Here is a 27,614-nt window from a genome sequence, read left to right on the forward strand (position 1 = left end):
GTCTGAGGATTTCCTCATGGGCTCAATTGAGGTGTGTGATAAAACTTTTTTTCCTCTTTCTCTCCCCAAAGCACAGAGAAACTTCTCAGTGAGGTTAAGATCAGAGCAGAGTGCCAGTTGGAGCGCATATGAATGACACTGATTTGTGACGGCAAAAAGGCAGATGTTTCTTTTGTTGTTTTTACCCAAACGGATTGATTATTGAAGCCATAAAGGTGCTGATTTCAAACATTCTTATTAAACTGGATCACCCGGTATGTATCTCAACTATTTTCCACTTCCATAACTTATCATTCCTGTACCTGGCCACACTACTCAAATGTTCAAAACATGCAAAACACATGCATTTTTTGCTATAATATTCTTAATACTCCTGAAAAAATCAGCGTATAAGGTAAACAGGAAAGACCCGTTTCCTCTCATTAATTGGTCAAGAGTCCTGTCTGCAATTGAAAAGCTCAGAGACCATTTTTTCTTTTTTGCATGGCTGTATTTCACATCATTTGCCAATGATGTTTTATATCATAAACTGTTTTCTCTCATTCTAAAAAAAAAAAAATTAAATTAAAAATGTTTCTTGACTAACATCCACGAGTCTTTAATGCAAAGGGATCAGCAACTTACAGTATACTCAGATGGCTCTCTTGGTTACTGCCTGTTCTGTGCTATATAGCGAGGAGCATAAAACAAAATCCACCAGTGAAGACACAATGTACAACGAATGGTAAACAACAAAATATTTTAATTAATACTCTCAGCTTACAGTATGCACTCTCAAAATTAAAATATTTTGAGTTTAATTTATTTATTTTTTAAAAACACACGCAGGGTACAAATCTGGCTGGAGTGACATCACACATAAATGCACATAACACAGTATTCAAGCATGTGTGAAACATATTGAGCAGCACTGTAAACTGTGAGAAGAAGCATGCTGACAGTATGCAAATGCTTGATGCAAACTGGGTAGGTAGAACAGATCGGGTAGTGATCTCTCCTCCAATGCTGGCTATTAAAGCTCTGTGAGGTCATACTGGCCTAATAGTCCATCATGGGACAGCTGGCTGGAAAAAAAAAGCCTATGCCAGCAAGCAATGCATTTCCAGTGAAACATTTGATGAATAAAATCACAGGTGAACCCAGAAAATTCCCTGCAAAAACTATCTGGCAAATTTCACGTATCAACACTGATGGTTAGCACTGAGAAATGCAGGATGACAAGTTGCTTAAGTTTCCAAAGGTCAATTGGGATTAAGGGTGGTTAGCTAAATGAGTAAATGCACTAATGAGTAGGTGTACCAATGTAATAACCAATCAGCAGAAAGTGTCCGTTAGCAGTCAACACTAAAAGGTAATGTCTTAATGGAAGGTGATGTACTGTCCCCGAGTATTCTTACTTGATTGGCTAAAGTATAAAATTAAATGCTTTTAATGTTTTAGTAAAAAAAACTTTCATACATGGTTATGACATTTTCTGCTGGCCATGTGTTGATGCTGGCTGATTTAGAGAAACTATATATACAGTGGAACCTCGGTTCACGAACGTCTCCGTTCACGTACAACTCAGTTCACGACCAAAAAGTTCGCCAAACTTTTGCCTTGGTTCACGACCACACACTCGGTATACGAACAAAGTCAGTTCCCCTTTCGGTTTGTGCGCGCCTATGATTTCCGCACGTGTTGCATTGTTCTCAGTCAGACGTGCCTTCCTGCTGCTAAGAGAGAGAGAGAGAGAAATAGAGCTAGCCATGTGCCTGCCTGCCTGCTACTGACAGGGGGGAGGGGGTACAGCAGAGAGAGAGCAAGCCGCGTGCCTGCCTGCTACTGACAGGGGGGAGGGGAGGTTTACGTGCACGTACGTGCCTGCCTGCTACTGACAGGGGGGAGGGGGGTACAGCAGAGAGAGAGGAGCCGCGTGCCTGCCTGCCTGGCTGATTCATTGTTCTCAGTCAGACATGCATGCTTTACTTGAGCTCTCTTTGTGCTCTACTGTATTTTGTGTGCTTTTGCAGTTAACTATGGCTTTTAAGCAAGTGCAGAGTGGTGAGAAGAAAGTTTTGAAGAAAATTGAAATCGAAGTAAAGAAAGAAATTATTGAAAAGTTTGAGCGCATTGCGTTCGTGTTACTGATCTTGCTGCCGAGTACAAGAAGTCAAAATCTACGATTTTGATTATTCTAAAGCAGAAAGAATCTATTAAAGCAGGTGATATTGCAAAAGGAGTTACAGCGTTAACAAGGCAGAGGCTTCAAGTGCTGGAAGAGGTGGAAAAACGGTTTACCAGTTTACTCATTTACCAATTTGAGAACCCTCGTGCTTTCAAGCAGCACAATGTAAACAAAGCCAGAATGCCAGTAATGTGGAGGGCAAACACAAAGGGTTGGGTCACAAGAACTTTCTTTTTGGAATGGCTGCATGAGGCTTTTGCTCCCACCTGCTAAACAGCTAAAAACACCAGAAACCCAAGAAATCACAAGAGAGAAAATCCCTGAAGGAAAACACTTCATGCCAGAACTAGACTCATGCAAGGTAAGTTTTCTTGGTGGTTTTTGTATTATGGATTTTTCAAAAGTTAAAGTGGGTGGTGTGTGTGTGTGTGTGTGCGCGCGCGCTACAGAGAGAGAGAGAGAGAGAGAGAGAGAGAGAGAGCACGAGTGAGCCTGCTTGTGTAGCTGAGTAGGGAGCCTGGGTGTTTTGTGTCAGTGTTATTCAATGTTTTTACATTTGTTTACTATCTCACTGTGCATTCTATGGTGTAATTAACTATATTTGTGCTTAATCTTTACATATATTTACATATTTAGATACAGTTCATACTGTCTGGAATGGATTAATTGTATTTACATACAATCCTATGGGGGGAAACTGCTTCGGTCCACGACCAAAGTTCTGGAACGAATTATCGTCTTGAACCGAGGTTCCACTGTACACATATCTTTGACACCTACAGCCCTGAAATAAGAAATTAGACTGTACTATTTTCTGACAGATATGATCACAAAACTGGAAGGGCTTGTGGAAATAGGAAGACGCTAGGTTTGAATTCATGTTTGTGTCCAACTTAGCTGTACTGAGGGAACCATACAAAAACTAGCCTAGACTTGATTAACCACTACACAAGGACAGCAAGTAGCCCATGAGCAGAGCGCAAGAGAAGGAAAGGCAAGAAGGGAAAGAACAACTACAAAATGACAGAAACAGAATCTCAGATTATTAACTATTATATATTAAACACATATAGGGGGAGGGTGTATATGGAAGGGAGGGAGTATGCAATGGCAAAGCATAAATTTATACATTATAGCAATGAGAGCACAATATAAGAACAGCAAGTGATCCCCCAGCAAAGACAGTATGCCATGTCAAACAATGATAGCAAGGAGAGCACGATTCTTCCATCGTTTGTTTTAAAAACAGTGACGGGCAAGGGACAGGAAAAATATTTAAAGACACCAAATTACATTCATAATATCTGGTGTTGTCAGCTGTGCATATACAGCTAAGAAAAAAACAAACAAAAAGAAAAACAAATTGAACAAAACCAAATAAAAATGCATCAAAAGGTTTAGTTTAGACTCTGGGCACTTTTGATAAGCTATCAAAGGATTTAATCGGTTGTTCAGTAAGGGTACTACTAGCTCATTAATTGTATAATGCACTTACAGATAATTTATCATTTTCAAGTAACTTTTCCAAAGCACAAGTGATTCATCAGTATCTATTTGGTGTGTATTTAGTGAAAACAACAACTGATGTCCTCTAAGGTGTTTGTTTGTTAAACTGCACACTCTGATATTCTTATTCTCTTATGCTGTTGCCCATCTGGGCCTTCCCCTTCTTTTAGATTCAGTTCAACCTCGTCTCTCAAGTCCGTAATTGACACCTTTGTATGAAATCTTCAGTTTCTCGGCAATCTGTCACATGGAACAGCTTTCATTCTGCAAAATAACAATACACTGACATGTTTCTTGAGAAAACTATTTGCAAGTACCTTGCAACTCATATGAACAGAATAACAGGTACCAGAGGTGCTAATGCAGTTGGAATTGTTTCTCAACTAACCAAGCAGCATATGTACATAACTACTTAAAATAAGCGAAAGAGGTTTATCATTAGGACATTGAAGGAATTGTTTCTAAAGTGGTGCTTTGCAGTCATATGTGAATAATAAATTAAAAATCAGTAAGTTCAAGCAGTAAATGGACTTTATACACACTAGTAATGCCCTGGTTATACTTTTAAAATCAATTGAATGGTGTCTAGATAAAAAATGTATGTATTTCTATCAAAAACATGAAAATTTCTAGGTGACCTCAAACTTTTGAATAGTAATGTATTTATTTACTATGTTGACTAAAAGACCACAACATACAAGATACAAAACACAGCCAACCGGAATCATCTACTTGTACTTTGGGTTTAAAGGCTGTAGCAATGCCATTGTGGCTTTTTTATATTACTGTACACTGTGTGCACAATTATTAGGCAAGTGAGTATTTTGACCATATCATCATTTTTAATGCGTATATTCCAACTCCAAGCTGTATTAACTTGAATGCTTATTGGATTTAAGCGCGTCAGGTGATGTGTATTTGTGTAATGAGGGAGGGTGTGGCCTAAGGAGATCAACACCTTATATCAAGGTGTGCAGAATTATTAGGCAGCTAGTTTTCCTCAGGCAAAATGGGACAAAAAAGAGATTTAACGGACTCTGAAAAGTCAAAAAGTGTAAAAAGTCTTTCAGAGGGATGCAGCACTTTTGGAATTGCTAAGATATTGGTGTGTGATCACAGAACCATCAAACATTTTGTTGCAAATAGTCAACAGGGTCGCAAGAAACGTGTTGAGAACAAAAGACGCAAATTAGCTGCCAAAGATTTGAGAAGAATCAAACGCGTGAAGCTACCAGGAACCCATTATCCTCCAGTACTTTCATATTCCAGAGCTGCAACCTACCTGGAGTGCCCAGAAGTACAAGGTGTTCAGTGCTCAAAGACATGGCCAAGGTAAGGAGGGCTGAAACCCAACCACCACTGAACAAAAAACATAAGTTGAAACATCAAAACTGGGCCAAGAAATATCTGAAGACAGATTTTTTTCAAAGGTTTTATGGAATGATGAGATGAGAGTGACTCTTGATGGACCAGATGGATGGACCTGTGGATCAGTAATGGGCACAGAGCTCCACTTCAGCGTGGAGGTGGGGTACTGGTATGAGCTGGTATTTTTAAAGATGAGCTAGTTGGACCTTTTTGCATTGAAGATGAACTCAAAATCAACTCCCAAACCTACTGCCAGTTTTTCGAAGACACTTTCTTCAAACAGTGATACAGGAAAAAGACCATGATTTTTATGCAGGCCAATGCTCCATCACTTGCATCGAAGTTCTCCACTGCGTGGCCAGCCAGTAAAGGCCTTAAAGATGAAGGAATAATGACATGGCCCCCCTTCCTCATCTGACCTAAACCCTATCGAGAACTTGTGGGCACTTCTTAAACGCTAGATTTACGGGGGAGAAAAACAATACACCTCTCTGAAGAGTGGCTGGGAGGCTGTAGTCACTGCTCCACAAAAAGCTGATCGTCAACAGATCAAGAAACTGACAGACTCCATGAATGGAAAGGCTTATGACTGTTATTGGAAAGAAGGGTGGCTATATTGGTCATTCATTGATTGATTTATTTTTTTTGAAATGTCAGAGATGTTTATTTGTAAATTTTGAGGTGTTTGTTTATTATTCTCACTATAACAGATGAAAATAAACAAGTGAGATGGGAAAATTTTCATTTTTCCTTTAGTTGCATAATAAATCTGCACACTAATAGTTGCCTAATAATTGTGCGCACATATGTATTCCCCTGATGATGTTCACACTCACATTTCCGTTGTGAAACATTCAGGTTTCAGGTTTATTAACATTTTGGATTGACTGATAGCACTGTGTTTGTTCCATATTAAAATTAATCCTCAAAAATACAACTTGCCTAATAATTGTGCACACAGTGTATATACTAAAAACATTACACTGAGAAACATGAAATAGATCAAATTTACAAAATAAAGAGGTAATATACTTTACATTATTTCAAAAGGCTGGAAGAAAAAATAGCTTATTTGAATTAGTATATGTAAAAATGTAAATTTTAACATTACAGTAATCCCTCCTCGATCGCGGGGGTTGCGTTCCAGACCCCCCCGCGATAGGTGAAAATACGCGAAGTAGAAACCATATGTTTGTATGGTTATTTTTGTATATTTTAAGCTCTTATAAACTCTCCCACACTGTAAACATTATTAGAGCCCTCTAGACATGAAATAACACCCTTTAGTCAAAAGTTTAAACTGTGCTTCATGACAAGACTGAGATGGCAGTTCTTTCTCACAATTAAAAGAATGCAAACATATCTTCTCTTGAGAGGAGCGCCTTCAGGAGCAGAGAATGTCAGAGAGAGCGCTCGCTAAGAAAAGCAAACAATCAAAAAATCAATACGTGCTTTTTAAGTATGCAGAAGCACCGCGATAAAGCGGCATTTTTTAGAGGAGCGTCCGTATCTTTTAGGCAAACAGCCCCTCTGTGCAAACAGCCCCTCTGCTCACACCCCCTCCGTCAGGCAGAGAGAGTGAGAGAGATAGAGAGAAGCAAACAATCAAGCACCGCGCGGGAAGCATATCTTATATCATTGAGGAGTTTTAGTTAATATGTAATACATGCTCTGATTGGGTAGCTTCTAAGCCATCTGCCAATAGCGTCCCTTGTATGAAATCAACTGGGCAAACAAACTGAGGAAGCATGTACCATAAATTAAAAAGACCCATTGTCCACAGAAAGCCGCGAACCAGCGAAAAATCCGTGATATATATTTAGATGTGCTTACATTTAAAATCCGCGATAGAGTGAAACCGCGAAAGTCGAAGCGCGATATAGCGAGGGATTACTGTATACTACAATTTAAATTTAGTCAGACTCTGAATATTTTTACCTATTCCGACACCAATAACCCACTAATTGCTTCCGACCACACAGACTAGATTGCAGCAGACACCGTTCCAATAGCTACCCTCCGTAACAAGAGGCTGTTTACTGGAGAAGAGTAAGTCTGAAGGTAAAAGTGTGCATTTTGCTAGCTGCAGATGAGTTATCTTCAGAATAAATGTAAAGGGGTAAAGCTGGCATTGACATCTCTCATCCCAAGCTCCAGACACAACTAATCACAACACACAGGTTTTGAGTTCAAAAGCAGAACAAAGCACTCCTCCCAGGTGAGTTCTGTTCTCCTTCTCTCCCAACTTCAATTTCCTGGGATGATGTAGTGGACACATTTTTATGGGAAACTCAGAAGTACTTTCAAAACCAAAATATTGCCTACTGGAAACAACTTTGGATAGTGGAGCCTCATCCCAACAGCTGCCCCCTGGCAGCACCCAAGGAACCCAAAAGGGCAGTCGTTTGGAACCACTACTCATATGCTTCCATATGGGTGTCCAAATGGGAACTTGCCAACAGGGAGGCTGTTGCACAGTGTGCTGGGTTCCACATGATCACTGGTGGTCGTCCCTTACTGTTCCTCACATAGTTTGGCTTCGCAGATAGGAAAGGGGATACTAACTATCCACATTTTCCATCCACAACAGCCTCCTGTCGGGAAAAGGTAAAGTTATGCCTTTTTGTTGGGATACCCCTCCATACCATTCAATTGTCAATTATAATGGCCACCAGGCATGGTAAGGATAAAAGGTCCATCCCAGTTGGGTTGACAGCTTTAGAATATGCTAAGGTGTACCTCATAGGCAATGCACAGGGGACTCACCTGGCCCCTGTGGTAAGCAAGTGAGGGCTACTGGGCCAAGGGCGAGCCTGGATAAACAAGTTAGCCCAGAAGAAGCAGAATAAAAAAGACAGGGGAAGGGAAAGAAAAGGGTAAGTTAAAGGTAAGAGCTGGGATGGAACAATGACCAAGTAAAGCAGGTTTAAAGGAAAGGAGGAAAGTACAAGTGTTGTGTGTGCAGGAAACTATATAGAAGGTAAATAAGGAAAGAGAACTCGGAGAACATTAGAACACTAATAAAAAAATATAACAATCTAGATGATAACAGGTCATTCATCTCAACAAAGCTCACCAAGTCCTATTATCTGAAACACTACAGTGGAACCTCGGTTCATGAACGTCTCGGTTTAAGACCAAAAAGTTCGCCAAACTTTTGCCTCGGTTCACGAACAAACCAGTTTCCCTTTCGGTTTGTGCGCGCCTATGATTTTCGCACGTGTTGCATTGTTCTCGGTCAGACGTGTGTGCTTGCACGTGCAGGCGTGCTTTCGCTGTGAACTCTTTGTGCTCCATTTCATTTCCCTTCCGGTTCGTACGCACCTATTACTGTATTTAAGCATGTGTTCAGCCTCTCCCTGTTCACTGTTCTCAGTCAGACATGCGTGCTTTACCTGTGACCTCTTTGTGCTCTACAGTATTTTGTGTGCTTTTGCAGTTAACCATGGCTTCTAAGCACTATAATCTCCTCTCCACCCAGTTCCTCCTCACTTCATGCCAGAACTCGACTCCTGCAATGTTACTTTCTTGGTTGCTTGTGGTTTGTTTTTAAATAAAGTTCGGATTTGTTCAAATCTTCCTTTTTTTCCCCTGTGCTTAAAACTCATTTAAGAAAAAGTGTTTACAGCGATCGAGTCGTAAGGCTATTAGCATGAACTCCTGCAAGGTTTTCTCAGTGTTATTCAATGTTTTTACATTTAGTTTACTATTACAATGTGCATTCTATGGTGTAATTAACTATATATGTGCTTAAAAATGTTTAAAAAAATATATTTACATACAGTTTGTACGGTCTGGAACCAAATGTCTACAATTGTCTGTGTGAAAGAAAAACTTCCTAATGTTTGTGTGAAATTTACCCATAACAAGTTTCCAACTGTGTTCAAGAGATCTTGATGAACTCAAAAAAGGCTTTAAGTTGTTGCACCATGGAGCAAATAAGCAAGGCAGACATGGTGTAGGTATAGTAGTATCCAAAGAACCAAATGATAGTCTTGTCAGTGTGAATAGCTGGAGTGATAGGGTAATCAGTGTCAAACCAGGCCTTGGTGGGACTGTAGTTAATGTCATTTGTGCATACAGTGCCCTCCACTATTATTGGCACCCCTTGTAAAAATGAGTAAAAAGGGTTAGAAAAAAAAATCTGTTTGCTGAACCACTGTCATCTTGAACTGAAAAAATAAACATCTGACTTTTAATTGCAACAAGTTTATTCAATGGAGAACAACGCCCTCAACAAGAAATAAATATTGTTAACAAAAACACATGTGCAACAATTGTTGACACCTTTGAAATTTAATGTGTAACAATGTACCTGAAGCATGTTTCTTATTTGAACTCAACATTGTTAAGTTGATTGGAGTGTATAGGAATTTTCCAGCTGAAATCAATGACTTCCTGATTAACTGGGATACAAATTCGAGGAGACACAGCACCAGATTTTCTTAGCCAACGATCATCATGGCAAAGAAAAGAGAACACTCGATCCAAATGTGGGAGAAGTGTGTTGCCCTTTGTAACTTAGGGAATGGTTATAAAAAAATAGCTACTGTACTTGCTTGAAAATGCCCGTTTCTACAGTTAGGGCAATAATGAAAATGTGGTCATCAACTGGAGCTGTGACAAATTTACCTGGAAGGGGACCCAAGTTTATTTTACCCCCAAGTACAGTGAGAAGGATGGTAAGAGAGGCAGTAGTATCTCCAAGGATCACTGTTTGGGAATTGCAAGAAAAAGTAAAATCCTGGGATTGTCAAGTCTCCAGAACTACCATCGGAAGGCATCTCCATGCCAACATATTATTTGGAAGGTATGCCAGAAAGAAGCCTTTTCTGTCAGTTATCCACAAATGTATGTGCCTGGAGTTTGTAAAATGTTACTACAAATTTGACTGGAACTGTGTTATATGGTCTGATGAAACATAAATTGAACTAGGTTTGGTATAAAAAGAAGGATGGCTATAATGAAAAGAATCTTGTCCCACTTGTGAAATATGGTGGAGGTTCTATTATGTTGTGGGGCTGTTTTTCCTCCAAAAGCCCTGGAAATATTGTTATAGTACATGGCATCATGGAGTCCATGAAATATCAGATGTTAAATCAAAACCTGACTGGCTCCGTCAGAAAACTAAAACTGGGTCGTCACTGGGTTTTCCAGCAGGATAATGACCTGAAACACATGTCCAAATCAACTCTGCAATGGTTAACTGACCACAAAATCAAAGTTCTACCATGACCAGTTCAGTCCCCTGACCTGAACCCTATTGAAAATCAGGGGAGTTAACTAAAGAGGAGAGTACACAGGAGAGGGCCTAGGACCCTGGATGATCTGGACAGATTATGTAAAGAATGGTGGTCACAGATGCCAGACTCTATGTTCTCCAACCTTAGAAAAGGTTACAAGAGAAGACTCCATGATGTTATATTGGCAAAGGGAGGTTGTACAAGGTATTAAATGCAGGGGTTCCAACAATTGTGGTACATGTGTTTTTGATAAAAATATTTATTTCTTGATGAGGGCTTCATTTTTCTTTGAATGAAAGTGTTTCAATTAAAAGTCAGATGTGTCTCATTTTTTTAGTGCAAGATGACAGTTCTTCATTAAACAGTGATTTTTTCTAACTTCTCTTACTAATTTTTACACGGGGTGCCAATAATACTGAAGGGCACTGTATGCTCCTCAAGTGGGCTATGAGGCAGGCGAAGAGGATGTTTTATGGACACAAATGGATGAAGAGTTTAAGATAGCACAAGAGGGAGTAAAAGTGATTGTGTGTGGTTATCTAATTAGGCATGTGGTAAAGAGTACAAAGAAACAGAGATTATAGAGAGAGTACATGGAGAGTGGGGAGTTAAGGAGAGAAGTGGTGATTGGTAAAGGAAAGTAGATTTTACCAATGGCAGTGAATTTGGTAATAGTTGACACATTTTTTGAAAAGAAAGTAAATCAGTTTATGATGTACAGTAGTGGATTAAGGGAAAGCCAAATAAGACATTCTACTAAGCAGAAGTTCACGTTTTAAAGAAATAAAGAATTGTAAGGTCATAAATGGGGAAAGTGTGACAATGCAGAGGTGTTGATGGACTGGGAGATTAGAATCAGCATAAGAATAAAACCAGAGCAAAAAGGACCAAGAATAAAATGGTGGAGATTAAGAGGGGAAGGTCTTAAGAAAAGGTTTAGGGAGAACATTTTAAAGAAAGTGAAGTCATTTGAGAGTGTAGAGGAATGGTGGGAGAAGAATAGGAAAATTGTATCAAAGAACAGGTAAAGAGGTGTTGGGTAGGATGACAGGAAGAAGTCCACCCGATGACAAAGAGACATGCGGATTGAACCGAGAGGTTCAAGATGTGATAAAGGCCTAAAAAGGAGGCAAATAAGACATGGAACCAATCAGGAAGGGAAGAAGATAGAGATCAGACAAACCAGGAGGCAAAGAGGGCAGTGGCAGGAGCAAAGGCACAAGCTTTAGAGGAGATGAATGAAAAAATGGAGACAAAAGAGTGAGAGAGAATGATTTTTGAATAGAGAAGGTTAGGAACAATACTGGAAAAGATTTTAGTCAGATAAAGCAAAATAAAAACAGAGCAAGATGTGGTCTTAAGGGAGGATGACAGAATCAAGAATAGATGAAAAAGATACTTTGAAAAGCTGTTGAATGAAGAAAATCCATAGGCAGTATTTGGGGATGGAGACCCAAATAAAGGGCTACTACCAAGAGAAGAAAGAAAAATAAAGAGAATAATAAATAAATAATAAATTAAGAGAAAGGAAGTAAATGAGGTACTGAAAAATATGAAAAATGGAAAGGAAACAGGACTTGATGAAGTGCCAGCAGAAACATGGAAGCGTTTAGGAGAATAGGGATTAAATGTGTTGTGAGATGTAATGCAGAATATCTATGAACAGGTGAAAATATCAAAGGAGTGGATAAACAGTGTTATTGTACCCATTGATAAAAAGGGTAATATTCAGGATTGTGGAAACTATACAGAGATAAAGTTGATACTACACACAATGAAAATCTGAGAAACAGTTATTTAGAGAAGACTTTGGGAAATGATCATCATAGCGGAAGAGCAGTTTGTTTTTATGCCAGGGAAAGAAACAACTGATGAAATCAGTTGCATTATGACAAGTCATACAGAAGCATGGAGAAAAACAGAAAGGAATGCATATGGTGTTCATTGATTTGGTGAAGACTTATGATAGAGTAACCACATCAAGAGGTCCGGAGGTACACAAGAGAGAATGGAGTGCCAGAGAAATATGTGAGGATTGTCCACGATATGAATGAGGGAGTGAGGACTCAATTAAAGGCGGTGTTGTAATGACTGAGAAGATACCAGTTAGAGTAGATCTAAACCAGGGAAATTCTTTAAGTCCTAACCTCTTTGAGCTGGTTATAGATGTATTGAGTCATAGAATAAAAGACCAGTCTACCTGGTGCATACTTCATGCTGATGACACTGTGTTGTGTAGCACCAAAAAATAGGACATTGAGAGGGAGTTGGAAGAATGAAGAAGTGCTTTGGAAGACAGAGGACTGAAGATAAATAGGAAGAAGACAGAATATGATGGTTTAATGTTGATCAGGATTCAGAAGTTATCCTGCAGGGAGATCTTTTGAAAAGAGTGTATACATGTAAATATATAGGATCAGTGGTAGCCCAAGATAGAACATTAGACACAGAGATAACCCACAGCTTGCATTGTGGATGGTGTAATTGGAAAAAAAGGTATCAGGAGTATAGTGTTTTATTGAGGAATTAAAGCAAAAGTTAAAAGGAAAGATTTTTAAGACAGTGTTAAAACCAAAGTTTATCTATAGAGCTGAGACAAGGACAGTAAAGTAAGTACAGGAGAAGATATTAGATGTGGCAGAAATGAGAATGTTGAGACAGATGTGTGGTGTTACAAAAAAAGGAAAAATTAAGAAATGAGACAATCAGAAGTACAACAAAATTGGGAGAGGTATCTAAGAAAGTACAGTAAAGAACATTGAAGCAGTATGGAGATGTGATGACAAGAGACAATGAATATGAGGGCAAAAGGGTGATGGGAATGGAAGTACTAGGGCACAGAAAGTGAGGGAGGCCAAAACAGAGGTGGATGGATAAAATAAAAGAAGATGGTGGTGGAGGACTGAGCTGTATGGAGAAGGCTGATCAAGCACATTGATCCCACGTACAAGTTGGAAAAGATGAAGAGGAAGAAGAAGAACAACCAGTTGGAATGTCAGTCCAGCAATGACAGGGGTTAACCTGGACTTGATAGATCAGTCTAGCAGCAGGAACATTTACTTGGAAAAAAAATAAAATTGTTACCAATGCATGCTCCCCAAGGAGGTTGTTGACTGCACTACTGACTACATCAACTTCTGTATGGACATTGTAGTTCCATTAAGAACAGCACGCTGCTATGCTAACAACAAGCCATGGATTACAAGTGACATCAAGAGCCTTTTGAACCAGAAGAGCTCAAGCGCGTGCAGAAGGAACTCCGAGTCCAGCTCAGGGCAGCGAAGAAGCAGTACAGGAGAAAGCTGGAGCAGAAATTTCAAAATAACAGCATGAAGGAAATGTGGGATGGGATTAGGATCATCACTGGTTGCAGCTCAAAGCGGGGTGCCACCATTGAGAGAGACGTGGAGAGAGCAAACCAGATGAACTTCTTCAACAGGTTTGACCACCCTAACCCACTCTCACTTCAGAGAACTGCACCCTCCACCCATCCTTCTGCTGTTACCAGCATAGGAGAGAGTTTCCCCCAACCTACAATTACAGCAGCCCAGGTAAGCAGAGAGCTGAAGAGACTTTGTGCCAGCAAAGCAAATAGAGTATCGCCACGACTGCTGAAAGCCTGTGGGTTGGAGCTGGGGAGTCCCTTACAGCGCATCTTCAACCTGAGCCTGGAACAGAGGAAAGTCCTGAGGCTTTGGAAAACATCTTCAACCACCCCAGTCCCAAAGATATCACATCCTAGTGAGCTGAATGACTTCCGGCCTGTTGCACTGACGTCACATGTGATGAAGACCATAGGGAGGCTGCTACTTTACCACCTGAGGCCACAGGTCTGCCATGCCCTCAACCCTCAGCAGTTCACATACCAGGAGAAGGTAGGAAAGGAGGATGCCATCATCTATATGCTACACCGATCCCTCTCCCACTTGGACAGAGGCAGTGGTGCTGCAAAAAATATGTTTCTGGACTTCTCTAGCACCTTCAACACCATCCAACCTCTGCTCCTTAGGGACAAGCTGAAAGAGATGGGAGTAGATTCATACCTAGTAGCATGGATTGTGCACTATCTTAAAGACAGACCTCAGTATGTGTGTCTCGGGAAATGCAGGTCTGACATTGTGGTCAGCAACACAGGAGCGCCACAGGGGGCTGTACTTTCTCCGGTCCTGTTCAGCCTATATACATCGGACTTCCAATACAACTCAGAGTTCTGCCATGTGCAAAAGTTTGCTGACAACACATTGTGGGCTGCATCAGGAGTAGGCAGGAGGAGGAGTATAGGAACCTAATCAAGGACTTTGTTAAATGGTGTGACTCAAACCACCTACAACTGAACACCAGCAAAACCAAGGAGCTGGTGGTGGATTTTAGGAGGACCAGGCCCCCTAATGGACCCCGTGATCATCAGAGGTGACTGTGTGCAGAGGGTGCAGACCTATAAATACCTGGGAGTGCAGCTGGATGATAAATTGGACTGGACTGCCAATACTGATGCTCTGTGTAAGAAAGGACAGAGCTGACTATACTTCCTTAGAAGGCTGGCGTCCTTCAACATCTGCAATAAGATGCTACAGATGTTGGGGGAAAGAAAAGGGATGCCTCACGCCTAGACAAACTGGTGAGGAAGGTAGGCTCTACTGTAGGCACGGAGCTGGACAGGTTGACATCCGTGGCAGAGCGATGGGCACTGAGCAGGTCCCTGTCAATAATGGAGAATCCACTGCATCCACTGAACAGTATCATCTCCAGACAGAGGAGCAGCTTCAGCAACAGACTACTGTCACTGTCCTGCTCCACTGACAGACTGAGAAGCTCGTTCCTCCCTCACACTATGCGACTCTTCAATTCCACCTGGGTTAAACATTAACATTATACAAAGTTATTGTCTGTTTGTTATACAGTACCTTCATTGTTATCACTCTTTAATTTAATATTGTTCTTTATCAGTATGCTGCTACTGGAGTATGTGAATTTCCCCTTGGGATTAATAAAGTATCTATCTACCTATCTATCACCCTACTTCTCTCTTTACAGAAAGTTATCACAAAACAGAAAGACAAGTGTGATTCCTTAACTACAGTAATGCTTCACATAAAAAGAGCACAGAACTAAATAGCTATAAAGCTTAGAAAAGCAGGCTCTGAAAAAGTTGCTTTTGAGATTGAGTAATTTACAGATCACCGTCATTTAGAGTAAATATCAGCTGATCTTGAACAGTAGCTGTAAAACTACTAAGCTGTAAAGTAATATAGCTTTAGTAAATTTTCTTTAAAAACGGACACAAGGGGATATGTTTTTGAGGTGGTGGGGAATCTGACAGAGACCTATATAGAAGTATTAATTGAGATACTAAAACAAGTCATTTAAATATAAATATTAAAAAAGATCATCTTCATAATTTGAACACAGTACAATACTCACCAAGTAATCTTTGTACAATCACAGATCCTCTCCACTTCTCACTAACAATCACATGACCTCTGGGGACGGTAGTTCCCAAATGCACAGAAGTGCCATTGCTGTCCATTCTCATACTGTCCTTCACTTTAGCTCACGGCAATTTGCTGTACAGCAAAAAAACAGATTTTACAAACCATGCTTGTTCAAATGTTAACATAAAGAATTCTGTATCATTTTTACATAAGAAAAAAAAACTGCAAGCAAATTTACTATTGGATTGCCAAGCTAAAATGGACATAAATCATTAATATGCATTGAATAAATACAGCAATAACTTGTTTAACAAATCCTTCGACAATGAAGTTCCTTTATAATTAAGTCAGCAGAGAACATGCTGAAATGCAGGTGCAAATTTAAGCACCAATTTGTTAGAATGCTGTATTGGTCATTGTTCATCTATGATACTGTATGTGCTACAGAATAAGCAATTTTTATATTTAAAGTTTTTAATTATTTCACATATTTTGTACATAATTTTGTTTGAAGCAATAAATATATTTGGCTCAGTATGTCACAAAAATATAAAGCAATATATTCAGTAACTAATTCAGATTACAGAAGAATGTAAATACTGTATTTATCCGTGTACCACACGCACATTTTTACCCAAAAATTAGCATTAGAAAATCAGGTGCGCGTCATACACAAGGAAATGTGCGCGTCATACACGAGGAAACTTCTTCTACTTGGGCTTGCGCTCTCTCTCTCTCTTGCTTGCTCGCCCACTCACGCTCTCTCTGTCGCTCACCTGCTCGTGCTCTCTCGCTCGCTCACTTGCTCATGCTCTCTCTCTCTCGCTCACTTGCTCATGCTCTCTCTCTCTCTCTCTTGCATGCTCGTGCTCTCGCTCGACAGTGCTCGCTCTCTCTCTAAACGCTTCCTATACAAACACAACGCGTGTCGCACACTGGAAAAAACATTTTTTGCGATTTTCTTTGTAAAAATTAGGGTGCGCGTCTTACACGAGGGCGTGTGGTACATGAGTAAATATGGTATTTAGAGAAAAGGAATGCCACATAGCAGAATCATTGGGATTCTAAACATAGAAGGTGTGCGGATAGACCAAACTTATCTAAAAACAATTTGTAAATGCTTCTCTTCTGCTAAGGTCCAAATTGGCTTGGTGTGTGGCTATCGGCAAGTCTCCTAAAACAGTGGTTCTTCACCTTTATTTCTAAAAGGTCCTCCAGAGTACCATGTGAATATGTTAGGGACCCCTTACACAGAGGGACCATGATAATTACCATTTCTTTTGCTGCAATCTTGGCAAAGGTGTTTGTTTTCAAACTTCCATTTATTAACAAATTAATATTTGCTACTAGTGTTATTACACCGCCATTTTTAAGGAATAGTACAACATTAAGAAGCTATTTCAAAAACAGCCTGTGTGTTTTTATTAAATAAAAGCACAATTTTACTAGTGCCTGAATTTCTTAATCTATACTAATAAAAGGCAAAGCCCTCACTGACTCACTCACTCACTGACTGACTCATCACTAATTCTCCAACTTCCCGTGTAGGTAGAAGGCTGAAATTTGGCAGGCTCATTCCTTACAGCTTACTTACAAAAGTTGGTCAGGTTTCATATTGAAATTCTATGCGTAATGATCATAACTAGAAGCTATTTTTCTCCATTTACTGTAATGGAGTTGAGCTAGAAAGTTGTGGGGGGGCGGAGTTTTGTGTGACATCATCATACCTCCCATGTAATCACGCAGTACGTAGAAAACCAGGAAGAGCTCCAAAAACTGCTGAAGAAAACATACATTATATAATTAAGAAGGCAGCGAAACAATTAGAAGCGAGCGAGTGACATATAAAACCATATTCAGCAGCTCACGTGAACTGACGCAGTGCGCAGACAAAAAGCAACAGTTCCAAAGAGTGCTGTACAAAAACCGAATTACACTGCTACGCTCAAATAGACAAACCACATGCCATGGCGCAATAGTAGAGGTTTCGCCTCTAGCGCCGGCTTCCGGGGTTCGATTCCCGAGAGGGGATGCACCGAGTATGTACGCGAGCTTCCCGATACATTTTAGCCTCGCATCCCCTTGGTTTGAGACGTATGAAAAAATATGCAGTTAACGCAGAAAGACAGATCACCAATTGAAGCTTTATGAATAATGGATACTTTATTCGCGATCAATGATTGTTTTGGTAAAGCCATACTCAGTGTATTCATTACATGAACGGTAAAAAAGTAAGAGCGAGGGGAGGATGACTTATTGAGGCACGCAGGCAAAACCACAATAGCACGCGGGCTCAATGTACTGTAGTCTTGGCGTCAACTCGATCTGAATTGCGTGATCACATTTGAAAAAATATATCTTTTCTAGTTCTATTTATTCCATATGTGTCAAACTCAAGGCCCGCAGGCCACATCCGGCCCGGTGTGTAATTATATCCGGCCCACGAGATAATTTTATACATTATTGTTATTAATGGCCCGGGGATATGAAGCGCTGGTAACACAATAAACTACAGATCCCATAATGCAACGCTTCAGCTGCCTTGCTCAACACTTACCGCGTTAATCAAGTCTAGCTTATGATGCTGCAAGTTATTGCGAAGCTAACCCACACGATGCCGAAGAGAAAAGGTGATTCTGAACATAGAGCCTTTAAAAACCGATGGGAGGCTGAGTATATGTTTACTGACATTGCCGGAAAACCTGTGTGTCTCATTTGTGGAGCTAATGTGGCTGTAATTAGAGAATTTAATCTAAGACGGCACTATGAGACAAAACATCAAGATAACCTGAAAGACCTGAATGCAATGCACAAGATACAGAAAGCAGAAGAGTTAGAGAAGAATCTGACACTTCAGCAGACGTTTTTACCCGTGCAAAATCACAAAATGATTTCAAGTGAAGCTACTTTTATGGGAGACACAAATGCGTTTGTAATTTAGTGCCTGCCCATATAAGGCCATCCATCAGCGGTAATCCAATAGCAAACTGCCACGGGTAAATATTCACGGGTGAAGGACTGTGCTTATGGAGAGGAAGATGAGATGGTCAGGGTGGTGTTTGACACAAACTCAGCGAAACTGCCAGAGAAAGTTTTAAGTGCCAGGACTAAGGTAACATTAAATAAAGCTATGGACATAGCACGAGATGGCACCAGCACAGCTGGGAACCTTCGATGCAAGTACACCGAGTGGCTCACGTGAACTGATGCAGTGCACAGATAAAAAGCAACAGTTCCAAAGAGCGCTGAACAAAAAACGAATTACACAATTGAAAAGGCAGCAAAAATATGAAGCGTCTGATAAGCATATTCATAAATGCAGCTACTGTGGAAACAAAGCACACGGTGGAAAAAGTCAATGTCCCGCTAAAGGAAGACAGCGTAAAAAAAACCCGTGCATGCAGTTTGTCACATCACAGATAAAAGGAAGGCGAGCTGTTTATTGATGCAGTAAGGAACTAATCGATGAATGAAACCTCTTATCTTTACAACGATTGACAAACACGGAATGTAACTTGAACACATCGTACAAATACGAGCCTGATTGAAAGAAATAATGATAATCAAATCCTTGATGACAGCAACATTCAATAACACTCACAAAACAATTACTGTATATTGACAATCATGTTACGTTATTTTTAAAATGTTCCCTTTTCTTTTTCATAACTTCTACTTCTCCACTGCGATACGGGTATATATATAAATGTATATCTATAGCCCGATCTACAATACATACTTTAGCATAGACAAGCGGTGGCGCAATTGTAGAGTCTTCGCCTCTAACGCCGACATTCGAGGTTCGATTCCCGAGAGGGATGTACTGACTATGTACGCGCTACCGATTCATTTTACCTTCCCATCTCCTTGGTTTGGGACGTATGAAAAATATTAGGTTAACGCAGAATCATGTTACGTTATTTTTAAAATTTTCCCTTTCTTAGCACAAGCACAGTTGAGAAGCTTCGATGCATGTACTCCATAACGCGTTAAAAATAACGATTTAATCACACTTTCAATTCCAAGCAAACGGAACTTTTGTCAATGCATGATTTCCTGGTACATCCATTACACTGATGCACACATCACAGCTACAAAAATGTTAGAGTCGGAATAAAGCGCGTTCCTCGACTGATCATTTCGACTACCCGAGAAGCCTTGATAAAAGCATGGTTTTGTGCACACTGAAAAGCAAGCAAAATTAGATGCATTACAGAAAGCGGACTTTGTGGCTCTTACTGGGGATCATTGGACTTCCGTGACCGTTAGTAATTCTAAATACATCTAATTACAAAATGTTCAATGATCACACTGTTTTAGCCTAATGTACAAAATAATTTTGGCTAATGTTACTCAGAGTTTAAAGAGTAAGCTGGTCAAATTACCTTTTATGTTTCTGACTTATTTTTTTAAGAAGAAAAACTGCACTTTATGGTGAAATTTTGGTTATTATTATTTAAAGACAATACTATTCTGAAAATGTACTTAAAGTACTTAAACTACCACTTTATTTTTAAGTCTGCCCAATTTTAACCAGGGATGATATTTTTGTTTCTGTTTTGAATTCAAATGCAGTTTAAAGCTTTTTTCAGAAATTAAAACAGCTTCAGTTTACAATATTCATGTCCATGTCTATTATTTGATTCTGTCAGCCCACTAAAACCTTTTTAAATAAAAAAAAAAAACCATTTGCGATTTGGGGCAAATTTACGTGTGCGATTACATACGATTAATCAAGATTAATTCTTACACAGCCTCTAATTAATTGGATTAATTTTTTTAATCGAGTCCCACCCCTAATATATATATGTAGATATATATATGTAGATTTGTGTATATATATGTATATATACACATATATATATGTATGTGTGTATATTTATATATATATATAACTGTATATATATATGTGTATAGATGTGTATATATATATATATATGTTTATATGTATATATATGTTTATATATGTGTCTGTGTGTGTGTGTGTGTATATATATATATATGCCAGCAACACTCATGACAATTACAAAACAATTACATTGTCAATCATGTTACGTTATTATTAAAATGTTTCCTTTTCTTTTTACTTCTCCACTGCCAATCGCAGCTATTTTGCTATATATATATATATATATATATAAATAGATAGATATGACAACAACACTCATATCAATGACAAAACAATTACATTAACAATCATCTTATGCTATTTTTAAAATGTTTGCTTTTCTTTTCATAACTTCTTTAACACACTACTTCTCCGCTGCGAAGCGCGGGTATTCTGCTAGTATATATATATATATATATATGTATGTATGTATATATGTGGATGTATGTGTATATATGTATGTACGAGGTGTGGCAGAAAAGTAATGAGACTGATTTTTTATTTACCAAAGTTTTTATTTTTTTCAAACATCAATTTTATCCCCTTCAAAGTAGTTCCCTTGGGCAGCTACACACCGATGGAGACGTTGTTCCCACTGTTGGTAGTAGCGCTGGAAGTCTTCAACCGTATGGTCTTCAGCATGTCCGCTACACTCTTTTGGAAGTCTCGAAATGACGTCCTTTGAGGACATTTTTCAGTTTAGGAAAAAGGAAAATGTCACACGGACTGAGGTCAGGTGAACAAGGGGGCTGGGGAACCACAGGAATGCCTTTTGAGGTCAAAAATTTTGTTATGGAGTAGGCAGTTTTTCGGCACCATTTTGGCACAGACCTTTCGCATGTGCAAATGTTCAGTCAAAATTTGATGAATGGTAAATCTGTTCAAATTTAATTGTTCACTCAACATTCTTAATGTTAAACGACGGTCTGATCTCACAAGAGTGTTCACACGCTCGATGTTTTCATTGGTTTTCGGTTGAAGTCCTCACTGAACGGTGTTCATCTTCAACGTGTTTTCTGCCTTCCAAAAATGATTTGTGCCAGCGAAAACTTGAGCTTGGGATAAAGAATGTTCCACATAGGCCTATTTTAACTTTTTAAACGTCACACTTGCCGTTTAATGGCACAACGTTGCTCCAAATTCCGCTGTTCCATTTTGCATGACGCACAACCAAAACACAACTTTGCTAATAGCAGTCACAAAATCACGTGAGTTAACGGAAGGAGTTGAAACTCGCACTGAGCTATGGGAGGGTACTGATACACGTGCTCTATCAAGAACAACAGCGCAGCGCTAGATCGCTTGCAGTGTTACCAGTCTCATTAATTTTCTGCCACACCTCGTATATATATATGTATATATATATATATATATATATATATATATATATATATATATATATATATATATACTAGTAAAATACCAAGGCTTCAGAGCGGAGAAGTAGTGTGTTAAAGAAGCAATGAAAAAGAAAAGGAAACATTTTGAAAATAACGTGAACATGATTGTCAATGTAATTGTTTTGTCACTGTTGTGAGTGATGAGTGTTGCTGTCATATATATATATATATAGTAGAATACCAAGGCTTCAAGAGCGAGAAGTAGTGTGTTAAAGAAGTTATGAAAAGAAAAGCAAACATTTTAAAAATAACGTAAGATGATTGTTAATGTAATTGTTTTGTCATTGATATGAGTGTTGTTGTCATATCTATCTATTTATATATATATATATATATATATATATATATATATAGCAAAATACCTGCGATTGGCAGCGGAGAAGTAAAAAGAAAAGGAAACATTTTAATAATAACAACATGATTGACAATGTAATTGTTTTGTAATTGTCATTAGTGTTGCTGGCATATATATACATATATACACACACACAGACACATATATAAACATATATATACATATAAACATATATATAATATATATATATATATATATATATGTATATATACACACACATATATACATACTGTATATACAACATATACATATCTACATATATACTGTATATACACATATATATATAAATCTACATATATATATCTACATATATATATATTAGGTGGGACTCGATTAAAAAATTAATCCAATTAATTAGAGGCTGTGTAAGAATTAATCTTGATTAATCGTATGTAATCGACACGAATTTGCCCCAAATCGCAAATGTTTTTTTTTTTATTTAAAACGGTTTTAGTGGGCTTACAGAATCAAATAATAGACATGGACATGAATATTGTAAACTGAAGCTGTTTTAATTTCTGAAAAAAGCTTTAAACTGCATTTGAATTCAAAACAGAAACAAAAATATCATCCCTGGTTAAAATTGGGCAGACTTAAAAATAAAGTGGTAGTTTAAGTACTTTAAGTACATTTTCAGAATAGTATTGTCTTTAAATAATAATAACCAAAATTTCACCATAAAGTGCAGTTTTTCTTCTTAAAAAATAAGTCAGAAACATAAAAGGTAATTTGACCAGCTTACTTTTAAACTCTGAGTAACATTAGCCAAAATTATTTTGTACATTAGGCTAAAACAGTGTGATCATTGAACATTTTGTAATTAGATGTATTTAGAATTACTAACGGTCACGGAAGTCCAATGATCCCCAGTAAGAGCCACAAAGTCCGCTTTCTGTAATGCATCTAATTTTGCTTGCTTTTCAGTGTGCACAAAACCATGCTTTTATCAAGGCTTCGCCGGTAGTCGAAATGATCAGTCGAGGAACGCGCTTTATTCCGACTCTAACATTTTTGTAGCTGTGATGTGTGCATCAGTGTAATGGATGTACCAGGAAATCATGCATTGACAAAAGTTCCCGCTTGCTTGGAATTGAAAGTGTGATTAAATGCGCTATTTTTAACGCTGCTATGGAGTACATGCATCAAGCTTCTCAGCTGTGCTTGTGCTAAGAAAGGGAAAATTTTAAAAATAACGTAACATGATTCTGCTAACCTAATATTTTTCATACGCCCCAAACCAAGGAGATGAAGGTAAATGAATCGGTAGCGCATACATAGTCAGTACATCCCTCTCGAATCAACCTCAATGTCGGCGCTAGAGGCTTAAGACTCTACAATTAGCCACAGCGTGGGTTTGTCTATGCTAAAGTATGTATTGTAGATCGGGTATATATATACATTTATATATATACCCGTATCGCAGTGGAGAAGTAGAAGTTATGAAAAGAAAAGGGAACATTTTAAAAATAACGTAACATGATTGTCAATATACAGTAATTGTTTTGTGAGTGTTATTGAATGTTGCTGTCATCAAGGATTTGATTATCATTATTTCTTTCAATCAGGCTCGTATTTGTAGGATGTGTTCAAGTTACATTCCGTGTTTGTCAATCGCTGTAAAGATAAGAGGTTTCATTCATCGATTAGTTCCTTACTGCATCAATAAACAGCTCGCCTTCCTTTTATCTGTGATGTGACAAACTGCATGCACGGGTTTTTTTTACACTGTCTTCCTTTAGCGGGACATTCACTTTTTCCACCGTGTGCTTTGTTTCCGCAGTAGCTGCACTTATGAATATGATTGTATGTATAAGACGCCTATATTTTTTGCTGCCTTCTCAATTGTGTAATTCGGTTTTGTTCAGCACTCTTTGGAACTGTTGCTTTTGTCTGTGCACTGCCTCAGTTCACGGAGCCGCTTGGTGTTCTTGCATCAAGGTTCCCAGCTGTACTGGTGCCATCTCGTAATGTCAGCTAAGACCCGCACTTAAAACTTTCTCTCGCAGTTTCAATGAGTTTGTGCCAAACACCACCCTGACCATCTCATCTTCCTCTGCATAAGCACAGTCCTTCACACGTGAATATTTACCGCAGTGTTTGTATTGGATTGCCGCTGATGGACGGCCTTATATGGGCAGGCACTAAATTACAAACGCTAGTGGCAGCCTGTCTATGAACTTAATTTAATATAAACTTACGGTTCACGCCGTGCTTTGTTTCCGCAGTAGCTGTACTTATGAATATGCTTGTATGCATCATTTGCTTCATAATGTTTTTCTGCCTTCTCAATTGTGAAATGGCGCTTTGTGCTCATCGCTGGAGTTCTTCCTTGTTCTCTACGCACTTACGTAGGAGGCGTGATGATGTCACACTAAACTCCGCCCAGCGCCATCTCCAACTCAAGACTCCATTACATTATATGGGAAAAAATAGCTTCCAGTTATGACCCTTATGCGTTGAATTTTCAAATGAAACCTGCCCAACTTTTGTAAGTAAGCTGTAAGGAATAAGCCTGCCAAATTTCAGCCTTCTACCTACACGGGAAGTTGGAGAATTAGTGATGAGTCAGTGAGTGAGTGAGTGAGTGAGTGAGTGAGTGAGGGCTTTGCCTTTTATTAGTATAGATATATATATATATACTGTATATATATACATATATATATATATATAAATACATACACACACACATATATAAACATATATATACATATACATACATATCTACATATATACACACACAGCTATTCCGTATCAGTGCAATACGCTGTTTGTTAAAACGGTTGACTCCCGCTCTTACGTGCAATAACAAATCAAATCATTCAGTTGTCTTTGCTCATATGTCGCTTTACAGCTGGACGCCTGGCATCTTTTTGGCCACAAGTTCGCTTTATGTTTGGTGTGAGGTTCTGTGTTGTGGAGATTCTCAGGATGGATTGCAGGTGCTCATCAGTGAGGCGACTCCTGTGTGCTGTTTTGTTAGTCTTTATCACTGAGAAGAGCTTCTCACACAGATATGTGCTACCAAACATGCACAAGGTTCGAGCCGCATGTAGACGGACTTTTTTTGTTCTTCAAAGTCACCAAAGCGCCGTGCAAACTCAGTGCTAATAACTCTAGCTTCGCAATAACTTGCAGCATCATAAGGTAGACTTGATTAACGCGTAAGTGTTACGGCAAGGCAGCTGAAGCGCTGCATTATGGGATCTGTAGTTTATTGTGTTACCAGCGCTTCATATACCCGGCCATTAATAACAATAATACAGTATAAAAATGATCTCGCGGGCTGGATATAATTACACGCCGGGCCGGATGTGGCCCGCTGCCCTTGAGTTTGACACATATGGACTAAATAGAACTTGAAAAGATATATTTTTTCAAATGTGATCGCAATTCAGATAGAGTTGACGCCAAGACTACAGCCTGCATGCCTCAATGAGTCATCCTCCCTCGCTCTTACTTTTTACCGCTCATCTAATGAATACACCGAGTATGGCTTTACCAAAACAATCATTGAAGGCTAATAAAGTATCCATTATTCGAGTATGTAGATCGGGATATATATATACATATATATATACCCGTATCGTGAGCGAGAAGTAGTGTGTTAAAAAGCTAGAAAAGAAAAGGGAACATTTTAAAAATAACGTAACATGACTGTCAATATACAGTATTTGTTTTGTGAGTGTTACTGAGTGTTGCTGTCATCAAGGATTTGATTATCATTATTTCTTTCAATCAGGCTCGTATTTGTAGGATGTGTTGTGTTCAAGTTACATTCCGTGTTTGTCAATCGCTGTAAAGATGACAGGTTTCATTCATCGATTCGCTTCTTACTGCATCAATAAACAGCTCGCCTTCTTCTTTATCTGAGACCTGACACACTGCATGCACGGGTTTTTTACACTGTCTTCCTTTAGCGGACATTGACTTTTTCCACCGTGTGCTTTGTTTCCGCAGTAGCTGGATTTATGAATATGCTTATCAGACGCTTCATATTTTTGCTGCCTTTTCAATTGTGTAATTCGGTTTTGTTCAGCTCTTTGGAACTGTTGCCTTTATCTGTGCACTGCGCCAGTTCACATGAGCCGCCGGTGTACATGCATCGAAGGTTCCCAGCTGTGCTGGTGCCATCTCGTGCTATGTCCATAGCTTTATTTAATGTTACCTTAGTCCTGGCACTTAAAACTTTCTCTCGCAGTTTCGCTGAGTTTGTGTCAAACACCACCCTGACCATCTCATCTTCCTCTCCATAAGCACAGTCCTTCACCCGTGAATATTTACCCGTGGCAGTTTGCTATTGGATTGCCGCTGACGGACGGCCTTATATGGGCAGGCACTAAATTACAAACGCCAGCGGCAGCCTGTCTATGAACTTAATTTAAAGTGTAGGTTTACATCGTGCTTTGTTTCCGAAGTAGCAGAACTCATGAATATGGTTGTATATGTCACTCGCCGCTTCTTATTGTTTCGCTGCCTTCTCAATTATATAATGCATGTTTTCTTCAGCGCTTTTTGAGGCCTTCCTGGTTTTCTATGTACTGCGGATTACGTGGGAGGCGTGATGATGTCACACTAAACTCCGCCCCGGTGTTGAAGCTCATCTCCATTACAGTAAATGGAGAAAACTGCTTCCAGTTATGACCATTACACGTAGAATTTCGATATAAAACCTGCCCAACTTTTGTAAGGAAGCTGTAAGGAATGAACCTGCCAAATTTCAGCCTTCCACCCACAAGGGAAGTTGGAGAATTAGTGATGAGTCAGTGAGTGAGTGAGTGAGTGAGGGCTTTGCCTTTTATTAGTATAGATAATATATAGAGATATATATATATATATATATATATATATATATATATATATATATATATATATATATATGACAACACTCATATCAATGACAAAACAATTACATTACTTTATTCTCGTAATTTGTCATTAAAGTAGAATATCGTAAATTAAACTTCATCTTAAAATGAATATTTAATTTACTAGTTTTTCTCAAACCCCGTCATAAGTTATATAGCACATTAAATGCTTTGTGTTAAGTGTTCCCCAAGCCATGTTAATCGCTACGTGCTTCTTAAACTGACTTCCTCTTGCAGTAAGAGGAGGCGCAGGCAGCACACAGAATACATTAATTTCATGATATTCCTGCTCCTTGAACATTTAGAAAGCTAAGATAAATACTTAATATAATTTTCATGATGAAATGCATTAAAGCATGTATTAATCATGTGGGGGCACGGTGGTGTGGA

The 27,614-nt window shown here is 38.9% G+C and overlaps 1 protein-coding gene across 1 annotated transcript in view; it reads right to left on the reverse strand.

The window, feature by feature from the left end:
- Nucleotides 1–27,614, reverse strand: part of faap24 (FA core complex associated protein 24) — a 140,737-nt gene that overhangs the window by 92,956 nt on the left and 20,167 nt on the right. The window contains exon 2 of the mRNA XM_039763574.1: nucleotides 15,706–15,848. Within this exon, the coding sequence (XP_039619508.1) occupies nucleotides 15,706–15,817 (112 nt within the window). The 5' untranslated portion in view covers nucleotides 15,818–15,848. The remainder of the gene's footprint in view (nucleotides 1–15,705; nucleotides 15,849–27,614) is intronic.

The sequence above is a fragment of the Polypterus senegalus genome, chromosome 9 (genome assembly GCF_016835505.1).
Source record: "Polypterus senegalus isolate Bchr_013 chromosome 9, ASM1683550v1, whole genome shotgun sequence".
NCBI classification, from domain to species: Eukaryota; Metazoa; Chordata; class Cladistia; order Polypteriformes; family Polypteridae; genus Polypterus; species Polypterus senegalus.